This window comes from Scyliorhinus torazame, chromosome 16 (assembly GCF_047496885.1).
Source record: "Scyliorhinus torazame isolate Kashiwa2021f chromosome 16, sScyTor2.1, whole genome shotgun sequence".
Classification (NCBI taxonomy): domain Eukaryota; kingdom Metazoa; phylum Chordata; class Chondrichthyes; order Carcharhiniformes; family Scyliorhinidae; genus Scyliorhinus; species Scyliorhinus torazame.
In genome coordinates, this window is record NC_092722.1 from 159,288,984 (window position 1) to 159,313,877 (window position 24,894).

General features: G+C 43.5%; 1 protein-coding gene across 9 annotated transcripts in view; it reads right to left on the reverse strand.

The window, feature by feature from the left end:
* Positions 1 to 24,894, reverse strand: part of LOC140393171 (pleckstrin homology domain-containing family A member 1-like) — a 123,597-nt gene that overhangs the window by 15,363 nt on the left and 83,340 nt on the right. For all 9 annotated transcript variants that reach the window (XM_072479301.1, XM_072479303.1, XM_072479299.1 and 6 more), the window contains 2 exons: positions 19,104 to 19,172; positions 3,990 to 4,054 (listed from right to left, as the gene is read on the reverse strand). In XM_072479301.1, the coding sequence (XP_072335402.1) occupies positions 3,990 to 4,054; positions 19,104 to 19,172 (134 nt within the window). The remainder of the gene's footprint in view (positions 1 to 3,989; positions 4,055 to 19,103; positions 19,173 to 24,894) is intronic.

A 24,894-nucleotide genomic window follows, 5' to 3' on the forward strand; every position in this document is an offset into this window, starting at 1 on the left:
TCTTTTGTGGACTCAGCTCCACTTTCCGGCCCTAACACCATAACCCTTAATCCCTTTATTCTTTAAAAAACTATATCTTTATCTTAAAAACATTTAATGAAGGAGCCTCAACTGCTTCACTGGGCAAGGAATTCCAAAGATTCACAATCCTTTGGGTGAAGAAGTTCCTCCCAAGATCAGTCCTAAATCTTCTTCCCCTTATTTTGAGGCTATGCCCCCTAGTTCTGCTTTCACCCGCCAGTGGAAACAACCTGCCCGCATCTATCCTATCTCGTCCTTCATAATTTCTAAATTCCAACGAGTACAGTCCCAGTCTACTCAACCTCTCCTCGTAATCCAACCCCTTCAGCTCTGGGATTAACCTAGTGAATCTCCTCTGCACACCCTCCAGCACCAGTACGTCCTTTCTCAGGTAAGGAGACCCAAAACTGAACACAATACTCCAGGTGTGGCCTCACTAACACCTTATACAATTGCAGCATAACCTCCCTAGTCTTAAACTCCATCCCTCTAGCAATGAAGGACAAAACTCCATTTGCCTTCTTTAAAAAAAAAATTTTAATTAAAATTTTCACAAAATATCAACAACAAAATACAGAAAGAAAAGAACAAACCCCCCTCCCCCCCCCCCGTACATAAATAATAAATTAACAGCCATCATCAACACAAAAGCAAATATACACGCCCACTGAAGAAAAACGAACAACCCCCCCCCATGGGTTACTGCTGCTGACCATCTTCTAATGCTCTGCCAGGAAGTCTAGGAATGGTTGCCACCGCCTGAAGAACCCTTGCACCGATCCCCTTAGGGCAAATTTCACCCTCTCCAATTTAATAAACCCTGCCATATCGTTGAGCCAGGATTCCATGCTTGGGGGCCTCGCATCCTTCCACTGAAGAAGAATCCTTCGCCGGGCTACCAGGGATGCAAAGACCAGAATATCGGCCTCTTTCGCCTCCTGCACTCCTCCATTTGCCTTCTTAATCACCTGTTGCACCTGTAAACCAACTTTTTGCGACTCAGGTCTCTCTGCACAGTGGCATGTTTCAATATTTTATCATTTAAATAATAATCCCTTTTGCTATTATTCCTACCAAAATGGATAACCTCACATTTGTCAACATTGTATTCCATCTGTCAGACCCTAGCCCATTCACTTAACCTATCCAAATCCGTCGTCAGACTTCCGGTATCCTCTGCACTTTTTGCTTTACCACACATCTTAGTGTCGTCTGCAAACTTGGACACATTGCCCTTGGTCCCCAACTCCAAATCATCTATGGGAATTGTGAACAATTGTGGGTCAAACACTGATCCCTGAGGGACACCACTAGCTACTGATTGCCAACCAGAGAAACACCCATTAATCCCCACTCTTTGCTTTCTATTAATTAATCAATCCTCTATCCATGCTACTACTTTACCCTTAATGCCATGCATCCTTATCTTATGCAGCAATCTTTTGTGTGGCACCTTGTCAAAAGCTTTCTGGAAATCCAGATATACCACATCCATTGGCTCCCCGTTATTTACCGCACTGGTAATGTCCTTAAAAAATTCCACTAAATTAGTTAGGCACGACCTGCCCTTTATGAACCCATGCTGCATCTGCCAATGGGACAATTTCCATCCAGATGCCTCGCTATTTCTTCCTTGATGATAGATTCCAGCATCTTCCCAACTACCGAAGTTAAGCTCACTGGCCTATAATTACCCGCTTTCTGCCGAACTCCTTTTTTTAAACAGTGGTGTCACGTTTGCTAATTTCCAATCCGCCGGGACCACGCCAGAATCTAGTGAATTTTGTTAAATTATCACTAGTGCATTTGCAATTTTCCTAGCCATCTCTTTTAGCACTCTGGGATGCATTCCATCAGGGCCAGGAGACTTGTCTACCTTTAGCCCCATTAGCTTGCCCATCACTACCTCCTTGGTGATATCAATCCTCTCAAGGTCCTCACCTGTCATAGCCTCATTTCCATCAGTCACTGGCATGTTATTTGTGTCTTCCACTGTGAAGACCGACCCAAAAAACCTGTTCAGTTCCTCAGCCATTTCCTCATCTCCCATTATTAAATCTCCCCTCTCATCCTCCAAAGGACCATATTTACCTTAGCCACCCTATTTTGTTTTATATATTTGTAGAAACTTTTACTATCTGTAGTAGACTTACTATATGAAAATCCCCTAGTTGCAACACTACGGCGCCTGTTCAGGTAAACCCAGGGAGAACTTAGAATGTCCAATGACCAAACAGCATGTCTTTCGGGGCTTGTGGGAGGAAACCGGAGCACTCGGAGGAAACCCACGCAGACACGAAGAGAACGTGCAGACTCCGTACAGACAGTGACCCAAGCCGGGAATCGAACCTGGGACCCTGACGCTATGAAGCAACTGTGCTAACCACTGTGCTATCATGCCACCCCGGTTAAACTTAATTTTAACTTTAAAAAGTTGTAAGTTTTGTTTTAAAGTTTTGAAAGTTCTTGAAGTTTGAGATATATTTGTTAGTTTAAGGTTCGGGTAGCATTATGTTGACACTTAATAAGTCAAAGTGTCACTGAGGACAATATATTTTGTACTTTCATCTCAACAAAAGTTTGTTCTTTTTTTTTCAAATAAACCATAGTTAAAAATGTATTTTGCACCTTATTGATCTCCAGTCCAAATATATAAACTGACTTTGGGAAGGAGGTAGAAGTGAGCTGTTTAGGTTGTGGGGGGGGGGGGGTTCTATGAGGTGGGAAGCTCTACCTCTACCTCACCACCCACTCAATCACAACACCTTGCCTACTTCCCATGCAATAACAGGAGGTGTAATACCTGCCTTTATCTCCTCTCTCCTTACTGTACAAGGACCAATGTACTCCTCTTGGGTGAAGCAGTCCACAAGCATGAACCCAAGATTCCGGTTGCTTGCCGTTTTAATTCACCACCCCTTGACCTCACACTCACGTTCCTGATCTCAGCCAGCTGCAGTGTTCCAGTCAAGCTCAATGTAAGCTCAGGGAACTGTATCTCAACTTCTGATTAGGCACCTTACACCCTCTCCGGAGCTCAACATGGAGTTCAACAATTTCCGACCGTGAATTCTTTTCCACATTTCGATTCAGTTTTTTTTGCCAAGTGTCAGTCTGAATCAAGATTCATGTTTTTTGCTTGCAAAGCTGCTCATTATTCTGCCATTCATACGCAAACTGGACAATGCTTTGTTTTGTGATTACAACAATCACCATTCTCTTTGTTTGTTGTTCCATGACATAAAAACAACAGAAATTACTATCATGGCTGACCTTGGGCTTCAACTCCATTTTCCTCGCTCACTCCCCATATCCCTCAATTCCGAGACACCAAAAATGTCTCTGTCCCAACCTTAAATATATTCAAGACGGCGCATCCACAATCCTCTGGGGTAGAATTCCGAAGATTCACAACTTTTTGAGTAATTGATACTCATCTCAGTCGGGAATGATTGGCCCTTTACTGAGACCATACCGCTGTGACTCCCCAACTGACAGAAACAATCTCACCCCCTCAGAATGTTGTAGCTTTCAAGGAGATCACTTCAGATACTTCACACCTTTTAAAAATATTCTGCTTTTCTATTCTTATGACCAAAGTGAAGTTAGATTTTAACTTGAACTTAAATATTAAACAGAAATCTCAATTCTCTAGCACTCCCTAAAGGCTATGCCGTTATTCCCATTTGATTTGGTCTCAACTCTTTACTAACAAAATCTTCCAATCCACAACATTTTCCCTAAGAAGTACCCGTCCTTCACAATTTTCTGCATTAACCACCCTGTTGGCTGTGGTTATTTCACGTGATCTGCCAACAGTCAACAGAGTAGAATCCGTCAAGAGTACGCACAACTTTAAATTTAAAAAGATATAGCTCAATGTATGAATGATCGATCACACTGTAATAAATACAACTGCTTCATCAAACACGGGTGACTTCGATCTAAAGTAAAAGGATAATTCTAACCTTTGTTTACACTCCTGAACTTTAATAACTTCTTTAAGTGGTATACTACGAAGTGGCTCCTTATCCTGCAAGAGAAGAAAAATGGTTTCATTATGAATGTAAACCACCCCGCTGACCAATATTCTTTCAAAAAGTTCACAATAATCTTTGGGACTGGCCATCACTTACAGATGTAATAATTACTGAGTAAGGGCTTCTGCATTTTTTCTAAAAAATTCCAATTTATAGTATAAATTAATAGATTTGCAATCAGCAATCAAGAAACAGGTGTATTTCACAGCTTTCAGGTGCCAGGAAGTGGTTAGATTAGTAATTTTGATTCAGTGCATTTTGCAAACTACAGCAGTCAAGTAAAGGGGCTGTGCAAACTTGCAAGGCAAATTGTTCAATTTATATATCAAGTAAATACAAAATTAAATATGTTGATATCCGTGTAAAAGTCAGAAAACTATTAATCCAAGTAATTCTGCAAAGGAAATAGGTGATGAAGTATCTGAGCAGCAATCCATTCCAGAAAAAGCAGATTTACAGGGCAAGAAAAGAGGCACATCCTGATCAACATTTATTTTGTTTTAAAGTGCAAAAATTAGTAGCTCAAACAGTTTTATCTTAATGTTTCTGCAGAGCTCTGGTGGCATCTTGAGGAACACTGTCAACATCATCAAGATAAGCAACAGTACATCAGTAAAAGGGGGGGGGGGAAAGAGTAGAAAAGCAATAGTGATAGGAGACTCAATGGTGAGGGGAATAGATAGGAGAATCTGTGGTCGCGAGTGAGATTCCCGGAAGGTATATTGCCTCCCGGGTGCCAGGTATTTCTCGGATCGAGACTACAGGATTCTTAAGGGAGAGGGGGAGCAACCAGAAGTGGTGGTGCACATAAGCACCAACGACATAGCTAAGAAAAGGGATGAGGAACTAAAAAGTGATTTTAGGGAGTTAGATTGGAAGCTAAAGAGCAGGACAAGTAGAGCAGTGATCTCATGATTGCTACCGGTGCCAAGTGCAAGTGAGGAAAGGACCAGAGAGCGAGTCCAGCTGAACACGTGGCTACAGGGCTGGTGCAGGAGGGAAGGCTTCAAATATGTGGATCATTGGGATATCTTCTGGGGAAGCTGGGACCTGTACACGAAGGGCGGATTGCACCTAAACTGGAGGGGCACCAATATCCTGGGTGGGAGGTTTGCTGAGCTCTTTGGAAGGGTTTAAACTAGTTTGGCAGGGGGATGGGAACCAGAGCTATGGATCAGAGGATAGCGTAGCTGTTTCATTTCATAGAATTTACAGTGCGGAAGAAGGCCACTCGGCCCATCGAGTCTGCACCGGCTCTGTGAAAGAGCACCCTACCCAAGCCCACATCTCCACCCTATCCCCATAACCCAGTAACCCCACCCAACGCTAAGGGCAATTTAGCATGGCCAATCCACCCAACCTGCACATCTTTGGACTGTGGGAGGAAACCGGAACACCCGGAGGAAACCACGCACACAGGGGGAGAACGTGCAGACTCTGCACAGACAGTGAACCAAGCCGGGAATCGAACCTGGGACCCTGGAGCTGTGAAGCAATTGTGCGAATCACCATGCTACCGTGCTGATGAACAGGCAGAAATAGTATGCAGCAAGTCTGTGAGGAAGGATAGACAGTTGATAGGGCAAAGTTGCACTCAGTGGAATGGGTTGAAGTTGCACTCAGTGGAATGGGTTAAAGTGTGTCTGTTTTAATACAAGGCGTGTCAGGAATAAGGGAGATGAACTTATGAGCATGGATCAGTACTTGGAACTACGATGTTGTGGCCATTATGGAGACATGGATTTCACAGGGGCAGGAATGGTTGTTAAGATGTTCTGGGGTTTAGATGTTTTCAGAAGAATAGGGAAGGAGGTAAAAGAGGAGGGGGAGTGGCACTGTTAATTAGGGAATGCACCACAGCTGCAGAAAAGGAGGTAATTGAGGAGGGTCTGTCTACTGAGTCAGTATGGGTGGAAGTCAGAAACAAGAAAGGAGCAGTCACTTTATTGGGAGTTCTCTATAGTCCCCCCAATAGCAGCAGAGAGATAGAGGAACAGATTGGGTGGCAGACCTTGGAAAAGTGCAGAAGTAACAGAGTTCTTGTCATGGGTGACCTCAACTTCCCTAATATTGACTGGAACCTCCTTAGTGCAAATGGTTCGGATGGAGCAGATTTTGTCAGGTGTGTCCAGGAAGGATTCCTGACTCAATATGTAGATAGGCCGACTTGGGGGGGGGGGGGGGCATATTGGCCTTGGTGCTCGGCACGAACCAGGCCAGGTGTCAGATGTCTCGGTGGGAGAGCATTTTGGTGACAGTGACCACAACTCCTTGACCTCTACCATAGTCATGGAGAGGGATAGGAACACACAGTATGGGAAGGTATTTAATTGGGGGAGGGAAAATTATACTGCTATTAGAAAGGAGCGGAGGAGCATAAAGTGGGAACAATTGTTCTTGGGGAAATGCACAACAGTAATGTGGGGATTGTTTAAGGAGCACTTGCTGCAAGTGCTGAATAGTTTTATCCCACTGAGACGAGGAAGAAATGGTACGGTGAAGGAGCCTTGGATGACAAGAGAAGTGGACCTACTAGTCAAGAGGAAGAAGGAAGCTTACGTAAGGTTGAGGAAGCAAGGAGCTGACTCGCTCAAGATGGTTACAAGGTAGTCAGGAGCGAACTCAAAAATGGACTGAGGAGAGCTCGAAGGGGGCATGAAAAATCCCTGGCGGGAAGGATTAGGGAAAACCCCAAAGCGTTCTACACTTATGTGATAACTAAGAGGATGATCAGAGTGAGAGTAGGGCCGATCAGGGATAGTGGAGGGAACTTGTGCCTAGAGTATGAGGAGATGGGGGAGGCCCTAAATGAATACTTTGCTTCAGTATTCACTAGACCTCGTTGCTCATGAGAACAGTGTGAACCAGGTTAATAGACTCAAACAGGTTGCTATTAAGAAGGAGGATGTGCTGGAAATTTTGAAAAGCACCAGGATAGATAGGTCCCCTGGGCCTGGCGGGATATACCCAAGGTTACTACGGGAAGTGAGGGAGGAGATTGCTGCGCCGTTGCCAATGATCTTTCTGTCCTCACTTTCCACTGGGGTAGTACCGGATGATTGGAGGGAGGCGAAGGTTGTTCCCCTGTTCAAGAAAGGGAATAGGAAACTCCCTGGGAATTACAGACCAGTCAGTCTTACGTCTGTGGTGAGCAAAATACTGGAAAGGATTCTGAGAGATAGGATTTATGATTATTTAGAAAAACATAGTTTGATTAAAGATAGTCAGCATGGCTTTGTAAGGGGCAGGTCATGCCTCACAAGCCTCATTAAATTCTTTGAGGATGTGACGAGACACATTGATGAAGGTCGGGCAGTGAATGGATTTCAGTAAGGCAATTGATAAGGGTCCCTATGGTAGGCTCATGCAGAAAGTTAGGGGGCATGGGATACAGGGAAATCTGGCTGTCTGGATACAGAATTGGCTGGCTGAAAGAAGACAGCGAGTGATAGTGGATGGAAAGTATTCCACCTGGAGGTCAGTGACCAGTGGTGTCCCGCAGGGATCTGTTCTGGGACCTCTGCTCTTTGTGGTTTTTATAAATGACTTGAATGAGGAAGTGGAAGGGTGGGTTAGTAAGTTTGCCGATGACACAAAGTTTGGGGAGGGTTGTAGATAGTGTTGAGGCTTGTTGCGCGTTACAGCAGGACATTGACAGGATGCAGAGCTGGGCTGAGAAGTAGCAGATGGAGTTCAACCTTGATCAACGTGAAGTGATTCATTTTGGAAGGTTACATTTGAATGCTGAATACAGGGTTAAAGGCAGGATTCTTGGAAGTGTGGAGGAACAGAGGGATCGTGGGATCCATGTACATAGATCCCTCAAAGTTGCCACCCAGGTTGATCGGGTTATTAAGAACGCGTATGGTATGTTGGTTTTCATTAACAGGGGGATTGAGTTTAAGAGCCACGAGGTTTTGCTGCATATTTACAAAACTCTAGTTAGACCACACTTGGAATATTGTGTCCAGTTCTGGTCGCCTCATTATAGGAATGATGTGGATGCTTTGGAGAGGGTACAGAGGATATTTACCAGGATGCTGCCAGGACTGGAGGGCATGTCTTATGAAGAAAGGTTGAGGGAGCTGGAGCCTTTCTCACTGGAACAAAGAAGGCAGAGAGACGACTTGATAGAGGTGTACAAGGTGATGAGAGGCATGGATAGAGTTGATAGCCAGAGACTTTTCCCCAGGGTGGAAATGGCTATCACGAGGGGACATAATTTTAAGGTGATTAGAGGATGGTATAGGGGACATGTCAGAGGCCGGTTCTTTACACAGAGTGGTGGGTGTGTGGAATACACTGCCAGCAGAGGCGGTGGAGTCAGAGTCATTAGGGACATTTAAGCGACTCTAAGACAGGCACATGGACAGCAGTAAATTGAAGGGATGCAGGTTAGGTTGATCTTGGATTAGGATAAATGGTCGGCACAACATCGTGGGCTGCAGGGCCTGTACTGTTCTATGTTCTACTCTGGCGAATCCCTGCAAGCTGCTACTAAACTCATTTAATTTCAACACTCCTCCAAGGTAAAGAGATTTGTCCAAACAAAATGTTAATGTTTAGAGATTTTAATCACAACCGAATTTTTAATTTATTAGTTGGCTTCTTTAAAAATATTGCATGTAAACGCAGGAGTGGCTGCGCTTTTGAGAGCTCTGGCGCTACTCTTTTTAATCATACTGCACAACCCAGGATTTGATCTGTGCGATGTTCCTGGAAGATTCTAGCTAAACTTTGGTGATGGGGAGCAGAGTTAAGTCACGAAACGCCTTGTTTGATTCAGGTGATCCGAGGCAGCCGGGGTGGGGCCCAGCTTGTGCTTTCGCTGGTGAGCGGGACTACGCTTCGGCAATGACGTTGGCATCGAGATGATGACTGCCATCAAGTGAAATTGTGTTCAACAGTCTCGGCTCCCTAGAACAGGTTATTGGTGTTGATGAACTGCGAGATATCCAAAAAGAGAATGGTTGAAGTGGAGAAGAGAATTCTAGAGGTAGGGCCGTTTTCTCAGTGGGGCTCACCTTCAGTCCTTAGAAATCCTGCTGCATGGTGTCAAACATCCTGGTTGATTCAGGGAGATTGAGTATTTGTGTCTCCCGGGTGAAGCTGGGGATCAATTTCCAGCCGAATATGTGAACTGGCTGTTTTCACAATCTCGAGTGGAAGGCTGGCCGTTTCGGGTTCAGTGGAACACATTGTATCCGATCTTCGAGGCCGAGAGTCGGTCGAGGGCTCCAACCACTGGTTTCATGTCATCTTGTTTGTGCTGTTCATCGAGAAAGGACGGAGGATATGATTCGCGCCACAGTAGGGTAGCGGGGAGATGGTTTGGTATAGAGGTGGTTGATATGACCCTCTATTGTAGGTGGGGAGACCCCTGTTAGAACTATTAGAATAGTGTTTTTCATTTGTGCTTTTCTTGTTTTGGGATTCTGGAGTACCTGCTTATCTCCTATGAAGGTACATGCATACGTATGCTGGAGAAGACTGGGTTCCTTTCTTTTTCTGTGGTTGGCGCCGGGAGTAGGTACTGGGGCAAGCCAGGGAATGGTCAGTTAATCCTTGGATATCTAGTCTTTCTTGGGTTCGTCCTCTATATTTAGTTGGCTATGCAGGTAGTGACAGTGGTCACTCAAGTGAGCTTAGGGCAGTAATAACTGTTTACACCTCAGTTGGGTAGAGGGTATGTTGGGTGGTGGGTATGCTGGGTGGTGGAGGAGGTCACCCTCCCACGAGATGTCCCCTTTTGGGAGCTCTTGCCCCTAGGGAGGTAGTAATAATAATAATCTTTATTAAGTGTCACAAGTAGGCTTACATTAACACTACAATGAAGTTAATGAAAATATCCTAGTCGCCACACTCCGACGCCTATTCGGGTACACGGAGGGAGAATTCAGAGTGTGGCAACTAGGTGATTGTGACAGCAACTTCATTGCAGTATTAATGTAAGCCTACTTGTGACAATAATAAACATTAGTATATTTGAGGGAGGGGGGAAATTGAGTCTTGTGGTTATATATAAATATTCCCGTAGAATTCATATCTATGTTTTTCTTTCTATTTCTTTTTCTTTCTTTTGGGGTTAAAGAATCGTTAACTGACTCCTTCAGAGGTACAGGCAAGTCTCATAGCAGAGAAAATGTTATAATCTGTCACTGGTATAATTTTTTTAAAAATCACTTATCGGGTGTTGGGTGTTGCTGGTTAGGCCAGCATTTATTGCCCAACCCTAGTTGTTCTTCAGAAGGTGGTGGTGAGTTGGCTTCTTGAACTGCTGCACTCCTTGAGATGTAGGTACACCCACTGTGCTATTAGGGACGGAGTTCCAGGATGTCACCCCAGCAACAGTGAAGGAGCAGCAATATATTTCCATGTCAGGGTGGTGAGCAACTAGGAGGGGAACCTCCAGGTGGTGGTGTTCGCAGGTATCAGCTGCCCTTGTCCTTCTAGATGGTTGTGGGTTTGGAAGATGCTGTCCAAGGAACTTTGGTGAGTTACTGCAGTGCATCTTGTAGATGGTACACACAGCTGCCACTGTTTGTCGGTGGTAGAGGGGTTGAATATTTGTAGAAGGGAGAGCAATCAAGCGGGGTGTTTGTCCTGGATGGTGCCGAGCTTCTGGAGTGTTGTTGGAGCTGCACTCATCCAGGCAAGCGGGGAGTATTCCATTACATTCCTGACTTGTGCCCTGTAGATGGTCGACAGGCTTTGGGGGGTCAGGTGAGTTACCGTAGGATTCCTAGCCTTTGACCTGCCCTGGTAGCCATTTGTAGCTAGTCCAGTTCAGTTTCTGATCAATGGTAACCCATGGGGCATTCAGCAATGGTAAGTGAGAGAGCTAGAGTGGGGACTGAAAGTTGGTCATTTGGAGCAGTGTGGGTAATTAAAGAGGTAAGTGGTAAATTTAATTTTCCTGTTTTTCAGTTATAAATTCAGTGACCTAGTTAGCTGGCAAAAAGGAGCTGCCCCCACCCAAATTGCTGAATGGCAATTATCTGTCAATCACCTGAAGCCTGATTAGAGGCAAAAGGTGTAAATTGCAATCTTCTGTTTGAAGCCTAACTAGTGTGAGTCATCTCAGCTTAACTGAGCTGTAAAGAAGAGGGAGGCAGTAAGCGCACTATCACTAAGCTTTGTGCACGTGAAGTTGGAGACAGCCTGAGTGAGAGAGTGGGGATTGAAACTTGGTCATTTGGAGCAGTGTAGTAATTTGGTGCAGTGCTTCTCCCCGTTTTGTTTTGTTTTCTTTCTTCTTGCTTTATAACTGTCAATCTGTCTGCAGGAAGAGATCCAGACGGCATCCTGGGAAGGTAAGTGATATAAAGGCCTACCTCATTTAAGGAGCTCTGACCAGGAGAAGCAGAGTGCTGTGTGGGGGAAGGCAAGTGCTACTCTTGATTCTCTGAAACTGACAGCGAGTTCGGATTAACATAAAACTAAGTTGCATTACAGGAGGGATGTGATTTGATTGGCTAATATAATAGGGGGCTGCGCTAAATTTGAATATCCATTTAAATTATTGGTTAGAAATTGTGTTGAGACTTAGGTAATAGGGAGGTATATAAAAAAGTTTAAATAAAAAAATGAATAAACAAATTAAAAACAAGTAAATAAAATAGAGATGGAGGGTCAGGTGGTGTATTGTTCATGCATGATGTGAGAGATGGTGGACCCCTTTGTGGTTTCCAGTGAGCATGTCTGTAGTAAGTGTTGGCTCCTCGAGGAAATCCGGCTTAGAGTTGATGAGCTGGATTCTGAACTTCGGATGCTGCGACACATCAGAGAGGGGGAGAGATACCTGGACACTGTTCCAAGAGGCAGTCACACCCCTAAAATTAAATACCTTGAATTCGGCCAGTGGTCTGGGACAGGAGGATGTGGCTGTGAGTGAGGCAGGTAGAGGGATACAGGAGGAGATAGGGTTGCAGGAGCCTGTCCTTGAACTTGTCCAACAGGTTTGAGATTCTTGCTCCCTGTGTGGACAGGAACGGGGACTGGGATCTTAATATCCAAGGATATGTGCCCTATCGAAAAGGACAGGCAGAGGGGCAAAGGGGGTGGGATGGCGTTGTTCGTAAGGAATGAAGTTAAATCAATAGCAAGGAGCGATATAGGATCAGAAGGCATAGAATCTCTGTGGCTAGAGTTGAGGAATTGCAAAGATTAAAAAGACCCTGATGGGAGTTATGTACAGGCCCCCGAGCAGTAGTCAGGGTGTGGGATAGAAAATAAATCAGGAGATAGAAAAGGCATATAAAAAAGGCTATATTACAATAATCATGGGGGGACTTCAATATGCAAATGGACTGGGAAAATCAGGTTGGTCGTGGATCCCAAGGAAAGGAATTTGTGGAATGTCCAAGAGATGTTTTTTTTTTCCGTGATGTGTAATGAGGCAGACTTGGTGAAGGAACCCTTAAGGAGCAGTGATCACCCTGCAATTTGAGGGGGAGAAGCTGGAATCGGATGCAACGTTATTACAATTAAATAAGGGTAACTACAAAGGCATGAGGGAGGACCTGGGCCAGAGTTGATTCGCAAGGGAGCCTAGCAGGGAGGACCTTCGAACAGCAATGGCAAGAGTTTTTGGGGTTATTCGGGAGGCACAACAGAAATACATCCCAAGGAGGAGGAAACATGCTAAGGGGAGAATAAGGCATCCGTGGTTGTCAAGGACAGCATAAAAGCAAAAGAAAAAGCATAGAAAGTGGCGAGGATTAGTGGGAAGTCAGAGGATTGGGAAGCCTTTAAAAGTGAGCAGAGGACAACTAAAAAAGCAATAAGGGTGGAGAAGATGAAATACGAGTGTAAGCTAGCTAGTAATATAAAAAAGGATATAAAGAGTTTTTTTTCAATATATGTAACGCGAGAGAGGCAAAAATAGACATTGAGTCACTGAAAGGGCTGGAGAAGTAATAATAGGAAATTAAGAAGTGGCAGAGGAACGGAATAGTTACTTTGCATCAGTCTTCACAGTGGAAGACATCAGGCTCCAGGAGAATCAGGTTGTACAGGTGAGTGTAGTGGCCATCACTAAGAAGGTTCTGGGGAAACGAAGGTCTGAAGGTGGATAAATCACCTGCACCGGATGGACTACACCCCAGGGTTCTAAAAGAGATAGTGGAGGCATTGATGGTGATCTTTCAGGAATCACTGGAGGCAGGGATGGTCCCAGAGGACTGAAAAGTGGCTAATGTAACACCGCTGTACTTGGGAGTGCATGATAAAATAGGACTGATTCAGCATGGCTTCATCAAGGATTGGTTATGTCTGACAAATCTATTATGAGTTCTTAGAGGAGGTAACAAGGGTGTTAGACAATGTGCACGTGATTTATTTAGATTTCCAGAAGGCCTTTGACAAAGTGCCGCAAAGGAGACTGTTAAAAAAGTTAAGAGCCCATGATGTTAAGGGTAAGATGCTGGCATGGATACAGGATTGGCTGACTGCCAGAAGGCAGAGTGGATAAAGGGATCTTTTTCAGGATGGCAGCCGGTGACTAGTGGTGTGGACCACAACTTTTCACAATATACATTTAACGATTTGGAAGAAGGAATTTGCCAAGTTTGCAGATATGCAGAGGGACAGGCAGTATTGACGAAGCAGGGGAGCTGCCGATGGACTCGGACAGGTTTGGAGTGTTCAAAGAAGTGGCAGATGGAATACAATGTGGATAAGTGTGAGGTTATGCACTTTGAAAGGAGGAATGGAGGCATAAACTATTTTCTAAATAGGAAAATGCAGAGGAAATCAGAAGCACAAAGGGACTTGGGAGTCCTTGTTCACGATTCTCTTAAGGTTAACGTGGAGGTTCAGTTGGTAGTTAGGAAGGAAAATGCAATGTTAGCATTCGTGTCGAGAGGGCGAGAATACAAGAACAGGCATGTAGGTCTGAGGCTGTTTAAGGCTCTGGTCAGACCCCATTTGGAGTCGTGAGCAGTTTTGGGCCCCGTACCCAAGGAAGGATATGGTGGCCTTGGAAAGGGTCCAGAGGAGGTTCACAAGAATGATTCCTGGAATGAAGAGCATGTCGTATGAGGAACGGTTGAGGACTCTGGGTCTGTACTCGTTGGAGTTTAGGAGGATGAAGGGGGGGGGGGGGGGTCTTATTGAAACTTGCAGGATACTGCGAGGCCTTGGATAGAGTGGATGTGGAGAGGATGTTTCCACTAGTAGGAAAAACTAGGACCAGAGGGCACAATTTCAGACTAAAGGGACGATCCTTTAAAACAGAGATGAGGAGGAATTTCTTCAACCAGACGGTGGTGAATTTGTGGAACTCTTTGCCACAGAAGACTGTGGAGGCTAAATTACGGTGTTTTTAGATAGAGATAGATAGGTTCTTGATTAATGTGGGGATCAGGGGTTATTGGGAAAAGGCAGGAGAATGGGGATGAGAAAAATATCAGCCATGATTGAATGGCGGAGCAGACGATGGGCCGAATGGCCTAGTTCTGCTCCTATGTCTTATTGTAATGTCATTAAATGTCATGGGGCGGTGATTAGATCTTCTCTTGCAGGAGATGGCCATTGCCTGGCATTTGTGTGGCAGGAATGTTACTTGCCACTTGTCAGTCCAAGCCTGGGTATCGTCCGGTCTTGCTGCATTTGGGAATGGATTGCTTCTTTATCTGAGGAGTCGCGAATGGTGCTGAACTTTGTGCAGTTATCTTCAAAAATCCCCACGTCTGACCTTATGATGGAAGGGAGGTCATTGATGAAGGAGCTGAAGATGTTGGGACTAGGACACTACCCCGAGGAACACCTGCAGTGATTGTCCTGAAGCCGAGATGACCTCCAACCACCACAACCATCTTCCTTTGTGCCAGGTATGACTCCAACTAGTGGAGATTTCCCCCCCCCCCCCCCCGCCAGTTCCCATTGACCCCAGTTTAGCTAAGGCTCCTTGATGCCATATTCGGTCAAATGCTGCCTCGATGTCAAGGGCAGTCACTCTCACCTCACATCTGGTATTCAGCGCTTTTGTCCAGGTTTGAAGCAAGGTTGTAATGAGGTCAGGTGCTGAGTGACCCTGGTGGAACCTAAACTGAGCGCTCATGAGCAGGTTGTTACTGATTAAGTGCCTCTTGATAACACTGTTGATGGCTCCTTCCATCACTTTGCTGAAGATGGAGTCGACTGATATGGCAGTAATTGGCTGGGTTGGATTTGTCCTGCTTCTTGGTTAGCACTGTTGCTTCATGGCACTAGGGTCCCAGGTTCGATTCCCGGCTTGAGTCACTGTCTGTGCGGAGTCTGCATGTTCTCCCAGTGTCTGCGTGGGTTTCCTCCGGGTGCTCCGATTTCCTCCCACAAGTCCCGAAAGACGTGCTGTTAGGTGGATTGGACATTCTGAATTCTCCGTGTACCCGAACAGGTAACGGAATGTGACGACTAGAGGCTTTTCACAGTAACTTCATTGCAGTGTTAATATGAGCCAACTTGTGACAATAAAGACTATTACTTAATTAATAAATACAGGACACACCTGGGCAATTTTCCACATTGCAAGGTAGATACTAGTGTTGTAACTGTACTGGAACAGCTTGGCTAGGGGTGCGGCAAGTTCTGGAGCACAAGTCTTCATTTTTGCACATATGTGCTGGGCTCCTCCATCATTTAAGGATGGAGATATTTGTGGAGCCTCCTCCTCCAGTGAATTGTTTAATAGTCCACCACCATTCACGGCTGGATGTGGCAGAGCTTGGATCTGATGCATCTGTTGTGGAATTGCTTAGCTCTGTCTATTACTTGCTGCTTATGCTGTTTGGCACAAAAGTAGTCCTGTGTTGTAGCTTCACCGGGTTGACACCTCATTTTTCGGGATGCCGGATGTTGCTCCTGGCATACTCTCCTGCACTCTTTATTGAACCAGGTTCGATCCCCTGGCTGGGTGAAAATGGTAGAGTGGGGGATATGCCGGGCCATGAGGTTCCAGATTGTGGTTGAATACAATTCTGTTGCTGATGATGGCCCACAGCGCCCAGTCTGGAGTTGCTCGATGTGGTCGAAGTCGGTCACATTTAGCATGGTGGTAGTGTCACACAACACGATGGAGGGTAGCCTCAATGTGAACATGGGACTTTGTCTCCACACGGACTGAGCGGTGGTCACTTGTTCTACCGAACAAGGACAGATGCATCTGCAGCAGGAATATTGTGAGGGCAAGGTAAAATTTATTTTTCCTTCTTGTTGGCTCCCTCACCCACCTGCTGCAGTTCCAGTCGAGCAGTTACGTCCTTTAGGACTCAGCCAGCTCAGTCTGTGGTGGTACTGCCAAGCCACTCTTGTTTAGCTAAGGCTCCTAGATGCCATATTCGGTCAACTGGTGATATATTGAAGTCCCCCACCTGGAGCATATTTTGCGCCGATGCCACCTTCAGTGCTTCCTCCAAGTGATCTTCAACATTAGCATTAATCAGCTGATGGTGGCCGGTACGTGGAGCAGGTTTCCTTGCCCATGCTTAATCTGAAGCCAGGAGACTTCATGGGGGGCAGAGTCGATGTTGAGAACTCCCAGGGAAACTCCCTCCCGTCTATATACCTCTGTGCCGCCAGTATTGCTTGGTCTGTCCTGCCGGTGAGACAGGACATACCCAGGAATGGTGATAGTGCTGTCTTGGATATTGTCTGTAAAGCATGATTCGGTGAGTATGACTATGTCAGACTGTTGCTTAATTAGTCTTGGAGACAGCTCTCCCAACTTTGGCACAAGCCACCAGATGTTAGTAAGAAGGGCTTTGCAGGGTCAACAGGGCTGGGTGTGCCGTTGTTGTTTCCGGTGTCCGGTTCGATGCCGGGTAGTCCATACGGTTTCATTTCTTTTTTGTGATTTTGTAGCAGTTGAATACAACTGAGTGGCTTGCTAGGCCATGTCAGAGGGCATTTAAGAGTCAACCACATTGCTGTGGGTCTGGAGTCATATGTAGGCCAGACCAGGTAAGGATGGCAGATTCCATTCCCTAAAGGACATTAGTGAATCAGATGGGGTTTTACAACAATCGATAATAGTTTCACGGTCATCATTAGACTTATAATTCCAGATATTTTATGGAGTTTAAATTTCACCACCTGCCGTGGTGGAATTCGAACCCGGGTCCCCAGATTATATCCTGGGTGACTGGATTACTAGTCCAGTGACAATACCACTACGCCACCGCCTCTCCGAATATACCTGGGCAATTTTCCGCATTGCCGAGTGGATGCCAGTGTTGAAGCTGTACTGGAACAGCTTAGCTTGGGGTGTGGAAAGTTCTGGAGCACAAGTCTTCAGTACTATTGCAGGGATATTGTGAGGGCCCATAGCCTTTGCAGTATCCAGTGCCTTCAGCCATTTCTTGAGTTGGGGGGAGGTATGCATTGGCGCACCGCCACATGGGGTGTGAAAATCATATGCTCATACAGCCAAAGACAATATAGCATTCGCTACATGTGAACGTGTGCACCATTTTACCATGTTTTCATGGCTTTGACCCTTCTCTAACTTATTCCTCGTATAAACTGAAGCACCAAGTTTCATGATTAAACTGAACTAACTGGGTTTGTGTTCTCCTGTCTTTTTCTGTATTCATATACACAGAAGCATTTATGCTGTACTGTACAAATTTTGACGGTTTGTCAAAACTTCAATAAAAATATACTTCAAAAATTGCATAAATTTATGATTTTACCATACAAAACAAGTCTGGCCTCATTTTTTCTGACTAAATCTGGTCAATTTAATCATAAATTCAACAGGTTTGAACTGGTTGAGATAATCTGGAGCAGCAGTTTAATGTTTCATGTATAAAGAAGAGAGGACCAGCTCCCCCCTCCCCAGCTAAACATGCCCCAGTTCTGTGCCAAAATCGTAACCTTGGGAGCACTAATAGCTTTAAGGCATTATTTCATATTGAAATTAAACAATCAAGCTCAATGCTACAGATTGGAGAAAGGAGTTACCATAAATTTAAATCAACTTCCTCAAATGGCAGAAATATTCCACTTTTGCTATTAAGTTGTTTTTTTAAAAAGCTATACGATGTGTGTCTTGTTTCTACAAAGATTACCAATATTAGAAAGAAAGTCTTGCATTTATACATTACATTTCACAACCCGTGTCCCAAAGTGCTTTTTAGAAGTGCTTTGTGACATAGAAAATGGGGCAGCCAAATTGCACACAGCAAGCTATCAGAAAAAGTAATGACTCAGGCCATCAGATAACATGTTTTTTAATGTTAAATGAGGGATAAAGTATTGGTCAAGAAATTGAAAGAACTCCCTTCTTAGGTCCACCTAACCTATATAAAATACTGTGGGTAACATGCCAATAACAATCTTTTTTCTTCAATAGGAGAATAGGCTGAAGGTGAGCCACAGTAAGCTTCCTGATTATTTTCTTATTTAAGTACTTATGGTTGTTACTGCAAATATAAGCTAGCAAATTCTGGATTGTACCATGTTCAGAAGCTGTAGATCAACTATGGGCACAATTGTGTTGTAGTTACATACATACATACCTTAATATATTCAAACAGTCATCAAAACAACCAGTTTTAAAGCCAGCTATGGATTGCTTATTTAAATACTGGTTAACAGTGGCTTTGAAGATGACAATCAATAATATTTTTAACAGGGAACCAAGGAGTTCAGGAGAGTCTTATTAGGGAAATAAAACAATGTAAAATTGGACTCCTGGTGCCAATGTGTATTAGATCACTTTTAATTATCCCTAGTTATTTACATAGGTTCTCTTTTACGAAGAACATAGATACTAACAAATGCTGGACACATTTTCCTTGACATACTGTGAGAAAGCACTTAGAATTATAACTATATTATTTTAGAAGTAATCTTCATGAAACGTGAAGGTGGGCAAAGCAAGCAAAACCTGCATCAGCCAGCATGTTTCCTGATGCAAGATTTTATGCAGCTTGGTTACAGAGAATTGATCAATAAAGCCACATCGGTGATTCCATTCAAATTAATTTTGTAATTCTGTGAACAGCACTAACTAGAGACAATAATCACATAAAATAGTCAAGGTTAATAGTGACATACCAGATCAGATTTGTAATAACTAATGGAATTTTCATCTAGTATGAAATGTCTTCTTTTCCAGTTTTTCATCTGTAAAGATTAAAAACTGTAATTATAAATAAAGCAATTAAGTTATAGCAAAATGCAGTCATTTAGATAAGTTTCAGTTATAACAGCCGAATACCAATTATTTTGTCAGTACAATTCAGAGTTTGAGTTGTCTGGAAATAAAAATGGAAAAGTTGAAGGATACAAGGGAGTGAAGCATTGAAATAAAGGGGCTAAAACCAGTAATCGTGCATACATTTTTCCTGTCTTTGTCTGTAAAAGCTTGTTGTATGAAGTTAAATTTAAACATCCTGAAAAAAATAAAGATTTCAAATAAATCATTTCGTGGTACGGAACCGGAGTATTGCTGTTCTGTCAATGCTTTTTGTCTGGTACTCATCAGGGCAATCGCAAGAATCTTAATGTTAGGGGAAACAACAACTTTGTACTGTATGAGAAGTGCTGATTGGTTGGCAAGGGACTCTGATGTGATAAGAGGCATTGCCATGGAGAATGCACCTATTAATGGTGACCTGACAGTTGACTGCCAAGCATTGTTTGAAAATTTAAACCAGGCAGATTGGCTTGGATTGGTAAAGGCATTGTCCTGAGGAACGAACCAGTGAAGGTCTGTCACTTATTTTGTTTAACTGAAACAGGTGCATTATGTGAATATATTCTTTCCGTCTGCAAAGAACAGAGCCCTGTATATTAATTTTTGATATGCGGATGATAGGTTTGCTTTATTTAAATCTATAGCAGCATATAATAATTTATTTGCGTATCTTAATGGGTTGCAAGGTTCAATGGGTTCTTAATATGATCCAGGGTTAAAATGACAATTATATTCTTAAACATGGTTTGGGTATTTGCACACCTATAAATGGGTGTATGATTTGATCTTTTGTTAATTTGTCACCTTTAATTGTTAATTTATCTTCAAAAAATATATATATATGGTAATAGCTGGGACACTGGGAAATTGGAATAGTGTTGACTGTGAACCAAGTCAATAAAATCTTTCCAGTAAAAAAAAACTTCTGTGTCTTAGATTTAACTTCACTAACTGGCATGGATCCAGTTAATATCTGACGTCCTGTTAACATAATGGACTGTGTCATTACAGAGATATGGCTGCAAGATGGCAATGGCTGGGACTTGCATATTCAAGGGTACATGAAAAGGTTGAGAGGTACCTCTGGATGGCATTGGCACAATAGTACGATGTGTTAGCTTTTATTGGTAGAGGGATTGAGTTTCGGAGCCATGAGGTCATGTTGCAGCTGTACAAAACTCTAGTGCGGCCGCATTTGGAGTATTGCATGCAATTCTGGTCGCCGCATTATATGAAGGATGTGGAAGCATTGGAAAGGGTGCAGAGGAGATTTACCAGAATGTTGCCTGGTATGGAGGGAAGATCATATGAGTCAAGGCTGAGGGACTTGAGGCTGTTTTTGTTAGAGAGAAGAAGGTTAAGAGGTGACTTAATTGAGGCATACAAGATGATCAGAGGATTGGATAAGGTGGACAGTAAGAGCCTTTTTCCTCGGATGGTGATGTTTAGCACGAGGGGACATAGCTTTAAATTGAGGGGAGATAGATATAGGACAGATGTCAGAGGTAGGTTCTTTACTCAAAGTAGCACGGGCATGGAATGCCCTGCCTGCAACAGTAGTGGACTCTCCAACACTATGGGCATTCAAATGGTCATTGGATAGACATATAGATGATAAGGGCTTAGGTAGATGGACTTTAGAGTGGTTTCACAGGTCAGCGCAAGATCGAGGGCCGAAGGGCCTGTACTGCGCTGTAATGTTCTATGCTCTATGACCGTGGTGCTAAAGATCAAGATGCAAAATCATTTTAGGTAGAGATAAGAAATAGTAATGGTAGAGATAGCTTATAGGCCCCCTAACAGTAACCACAGTGTAAGACTATTCAGGAAAAAAAAATCATGGAGGCTTGCGACAAAGATATGGAAAATTTGAGGGAGGCACGGTAGCAGAGCGGTTTGCGAAATTGCTTCACAGCTCAGGGATCCAGGCTCTATTCCCGGCTTGGGTCACTGTCTCGGCGGAGTCTGCACGTTCTCCCCCTGTCTGCGTGGGTTTCGTCCCACAGTCCAAAGATGTGGTGAGGTGGATTGGCCATGCTAAATTGGCCTTGGGTTAGGTAGGATTACAGGGATAGGGTGGAGGTGTGGGCATATGTGGGGTGCTCTTTCCAAGAGCTGGTGCAGACTTGACGGGGTGAGTGGCCTCCTTCTGCACTGTAAATTCTATGATTCTATAAACTACATATGGATTGGATGAATCAGATTGGCAAAGGTAGCCTGAAAGGTGAATTCGGTGTTTTTGGGGACAGTTTCTTAAGAGCAGCATGTGCTCGAGCCAACCAAACAGCAAGAGATTCTAGATCTGGAAACATGCAATGAGATAGGATTAATTAATGACCTTGTAAGAATGGAGTCCCAAGTAGCAGTGATTAGAACATCACTGAATTTCACATTCAGTTTGAGGGAGAGAAGAGTGGGTTTAAGATGAGTGTTTTAAACTTAAGAGGACAAATAAGGGTATAAAGTCAGTGATACCGAAAGTGAACTGGGAAATTAGGTTAGGTAAGGTAAAGTTTCCATTGTCCCAGAAGATCTTAGGCTTTTGAGGCTGAGCTGACTGGTGGTGGTTTAACCGAGGATCACCACACCTCAGGCAATGGGCAAAGTTGAGAAAACAGGCCTTCATGAATGACTAGATGAATAATTCATGAATAATTAGATTAAGGAATAGGTCAGCTGAGGTGCAGTGGCAGGCACTTAAGGAGATACCTCATAACACTCAGCAAAGATACAGTCCTGTGAGAAAGACTCCAGAAGGATGCACCAGCTGTGGCTACACGAGGAAGTTAAAAATAATAATAAATTGAAAGCAAAAGTGTACCATTCTGAAAATATTAGTGGTTAAGTTAGAAGATTGGACATAACATAGAATCAACAAAGAATGACAAAAAGCATAAAGAGGGAGAGATTAAGAGTACGAAAGAAAGCTAGTTAGAAATAAAAACATATTAAGAGCTCCTACAGGTATTTAAAAAGGAAAAAAGTAAGCGAGCGTTGGTCCTTCAGAGTGTCAGGGGAAATTAATATTGGAAGATAGGATGTGGTGGATGAATTGAACAAATATTTTACATTGGTCTGCATTAAGGATAGAAATGACAAAAATAGGGCAGCACTCTGGTGCAGTGGTTAGCACTGCTGCATCACTGCACCAAGGTCCCTGAGTCACTGTCAGTGTGGAGTTTGCACATTCTTCCCATGTTTGCATGGGTTTCACACCCACAACCAAATGATGTGCAGGGTAGGCAGATTGGTCACGCTAAATGGTCCCTTAATTGGAAAAATGAATTGGGTACTCTAAATTTATTTTTAAGAAGAAAAAAAGAAATGAAAGAATTCAGGGTGAAAACGATTGAGGAATTTAAAACAATTATAATCACCTGGGAAAGGGTACTGAGAAAATTATTGGAACTAAAAGCAGACAAGTCCCAAGATACTGATGGACTTCCTCCTAGGGTCTTGTTTTAATTTCCCAAAATTTCTTAGATTCTGGAAAGTCCAACCAGATTGGAAAATAGTAAATGTTTATTCAAGAAAGGAAAGAGATAGAAAACAGGAAAGTTAGTGTGTTGTGACACCTTCTATAGGGAAGATTCTGGAATACATTATTGAGGGGGTTATAGCTCGGCATTGAAAATCTCAACTCAATCAGAGTCAATATGGTTTTTGTGATAGGAACATCTAATTTATTAGAGCACTTTGAGGAAGTAACTAGCAATGTAGGTAAAGGGGGAGCCTGTGGATATGGTGTACTTAATTTCCAGAAGGTATTTGATGAGGTGCCATATTAAAAGGTTAGTACAAGTTTTCATGGTGTAGAGAATAACATATTAGCCTGGATAGAGGATTGGTTAGCTAACACGAAGCAGAGAGTAGGGACAATTGGATCATTTTCCATGTTGTCAAGATATACGGAGTGGAATGTCATAGAGATCAGTGCTGAGGCCCAAATTTTAAAAACCGATATCAATGTTTTGGACGAAGGCAACAAATGTATACTTGTTATTTGCTGGTGACACAAAGGTAGACAAGTAAGAAAGTTTTGAAGAGGTCATAAGGGGAATATAATAGGTTAAGCAAGTGGGCAAACATTTGGTAGATGGAGTATAATGTCGGAAAATGTCCACTTTAACAGGAAGAACAGATCTAAATGGAGAGATTATAAGACCATAAGACATAGGGGCAGAATTAAGACCATTAGGCTCATTGAGTCTGCTCCGCCATTCAATCATGGCTCATATGTTTCACATCTCCATTCTCCTGCCTTCTCCCCATAACCCCTGATCCAATTATTAATCAAGAACTTATTTATCTCCGTCTTAAAAACACTGATTTGGCCTCCACAGACTTCTGCGGCTCAGAGTTCCACAGATTTACCACACTCTAGCTGAAGAAATTCCTCCTCATCTCTATGTTAAAGGATCATCCCTTCAGTGAGGCTGTGTCCTCAGTTCTAATTTTTCCTACTAGTGGAAACATCCTCTCCACGCCTCTCAGTATACTATAAGTTTCAATAAGATCCCCATCATCCTAAACTCCGACTTACAGACCCAGAGTCCTCAACCGATCCTCATATGACAAGCTCTTCATTCCAGGGATCATTCTTGTACTCTGTACTCCTTCAAAGGCCAGGACATCCTTTCTTCGATATGGGGTCCAAACCTGCTCACAATACTCCAAATGAGGTCTGACCAGATCCTTATACAGCCTCAGCAGTACATCCCTGCTCTTGTATTCTAGCCCGCTCAGCATGAATGCTAACATTGCATTTGCCTTCCTAACTACTGACTGAACCTGCACATTAACCTAAGAGAATCTGGAACTAGACTTCCTAAGTCCCTTTGGTGACTGGGGTGGCACGGTAGCACAAGTGGATAGCACTGTGACTTCACAGTGCCAGGTTCCCAGATTCGATTCCCTGTTGGGTCACTGTCTGTGCAGAGTCTGCACGTTCTCCGCGTGTGTGGGGGGGTTTCTCCGGTGCTCCGGTTTCCTCCCACAGTCCAAAGACGTGCAGGTTGTTAGACGTTTTAGTTGCTGTGATATGAGGAGTCTAAAGTTCTGTTCCTTTTTCACAAACACACACTTATTTCCTTCCAACAGCCTTTGCACAAAACTCTCACTATTCATCACCTGACAAGAGGCTACCTGAAGCCCCTTTACATATCAGTGTCAATTATTGGATACTTAACATAAATGAGACAACTAATTGCAATGTCTCTGAACCCATTACTTAACAGTCTCCCCTTCCTTGAAGAAAAAAAATAATTAGGTGATAACAAAATTCCAAGAAACTCAAAAACACACACGATTCCCCCCCCCTTTTTTTTGTTTGGACGAGAAAAAAGTCAGAAACAAGCGCCCTTCATTAACAACATCCAAATGTTTGTGAACTCGTCCCTCTTTTCGTAAAACAGTCTGACAGTTGATAGCTCCTGTCAACCCATTTAATTTTTGTTATTTCCCCTCTGTCCAACATCTGCTTCAAACTTGGTGATGTCTATCCGTAACCTCGTTTCATTGACACTTTTTGTAGAGTGCACATTTTCCCACAGGGATTTATTGTCAATGTGACAGTCAATAGCTATATTACCCAAATCCCCTAATCCCAAAATTTCTGTCATTATCATACTCATATAAAAGGCCATATCC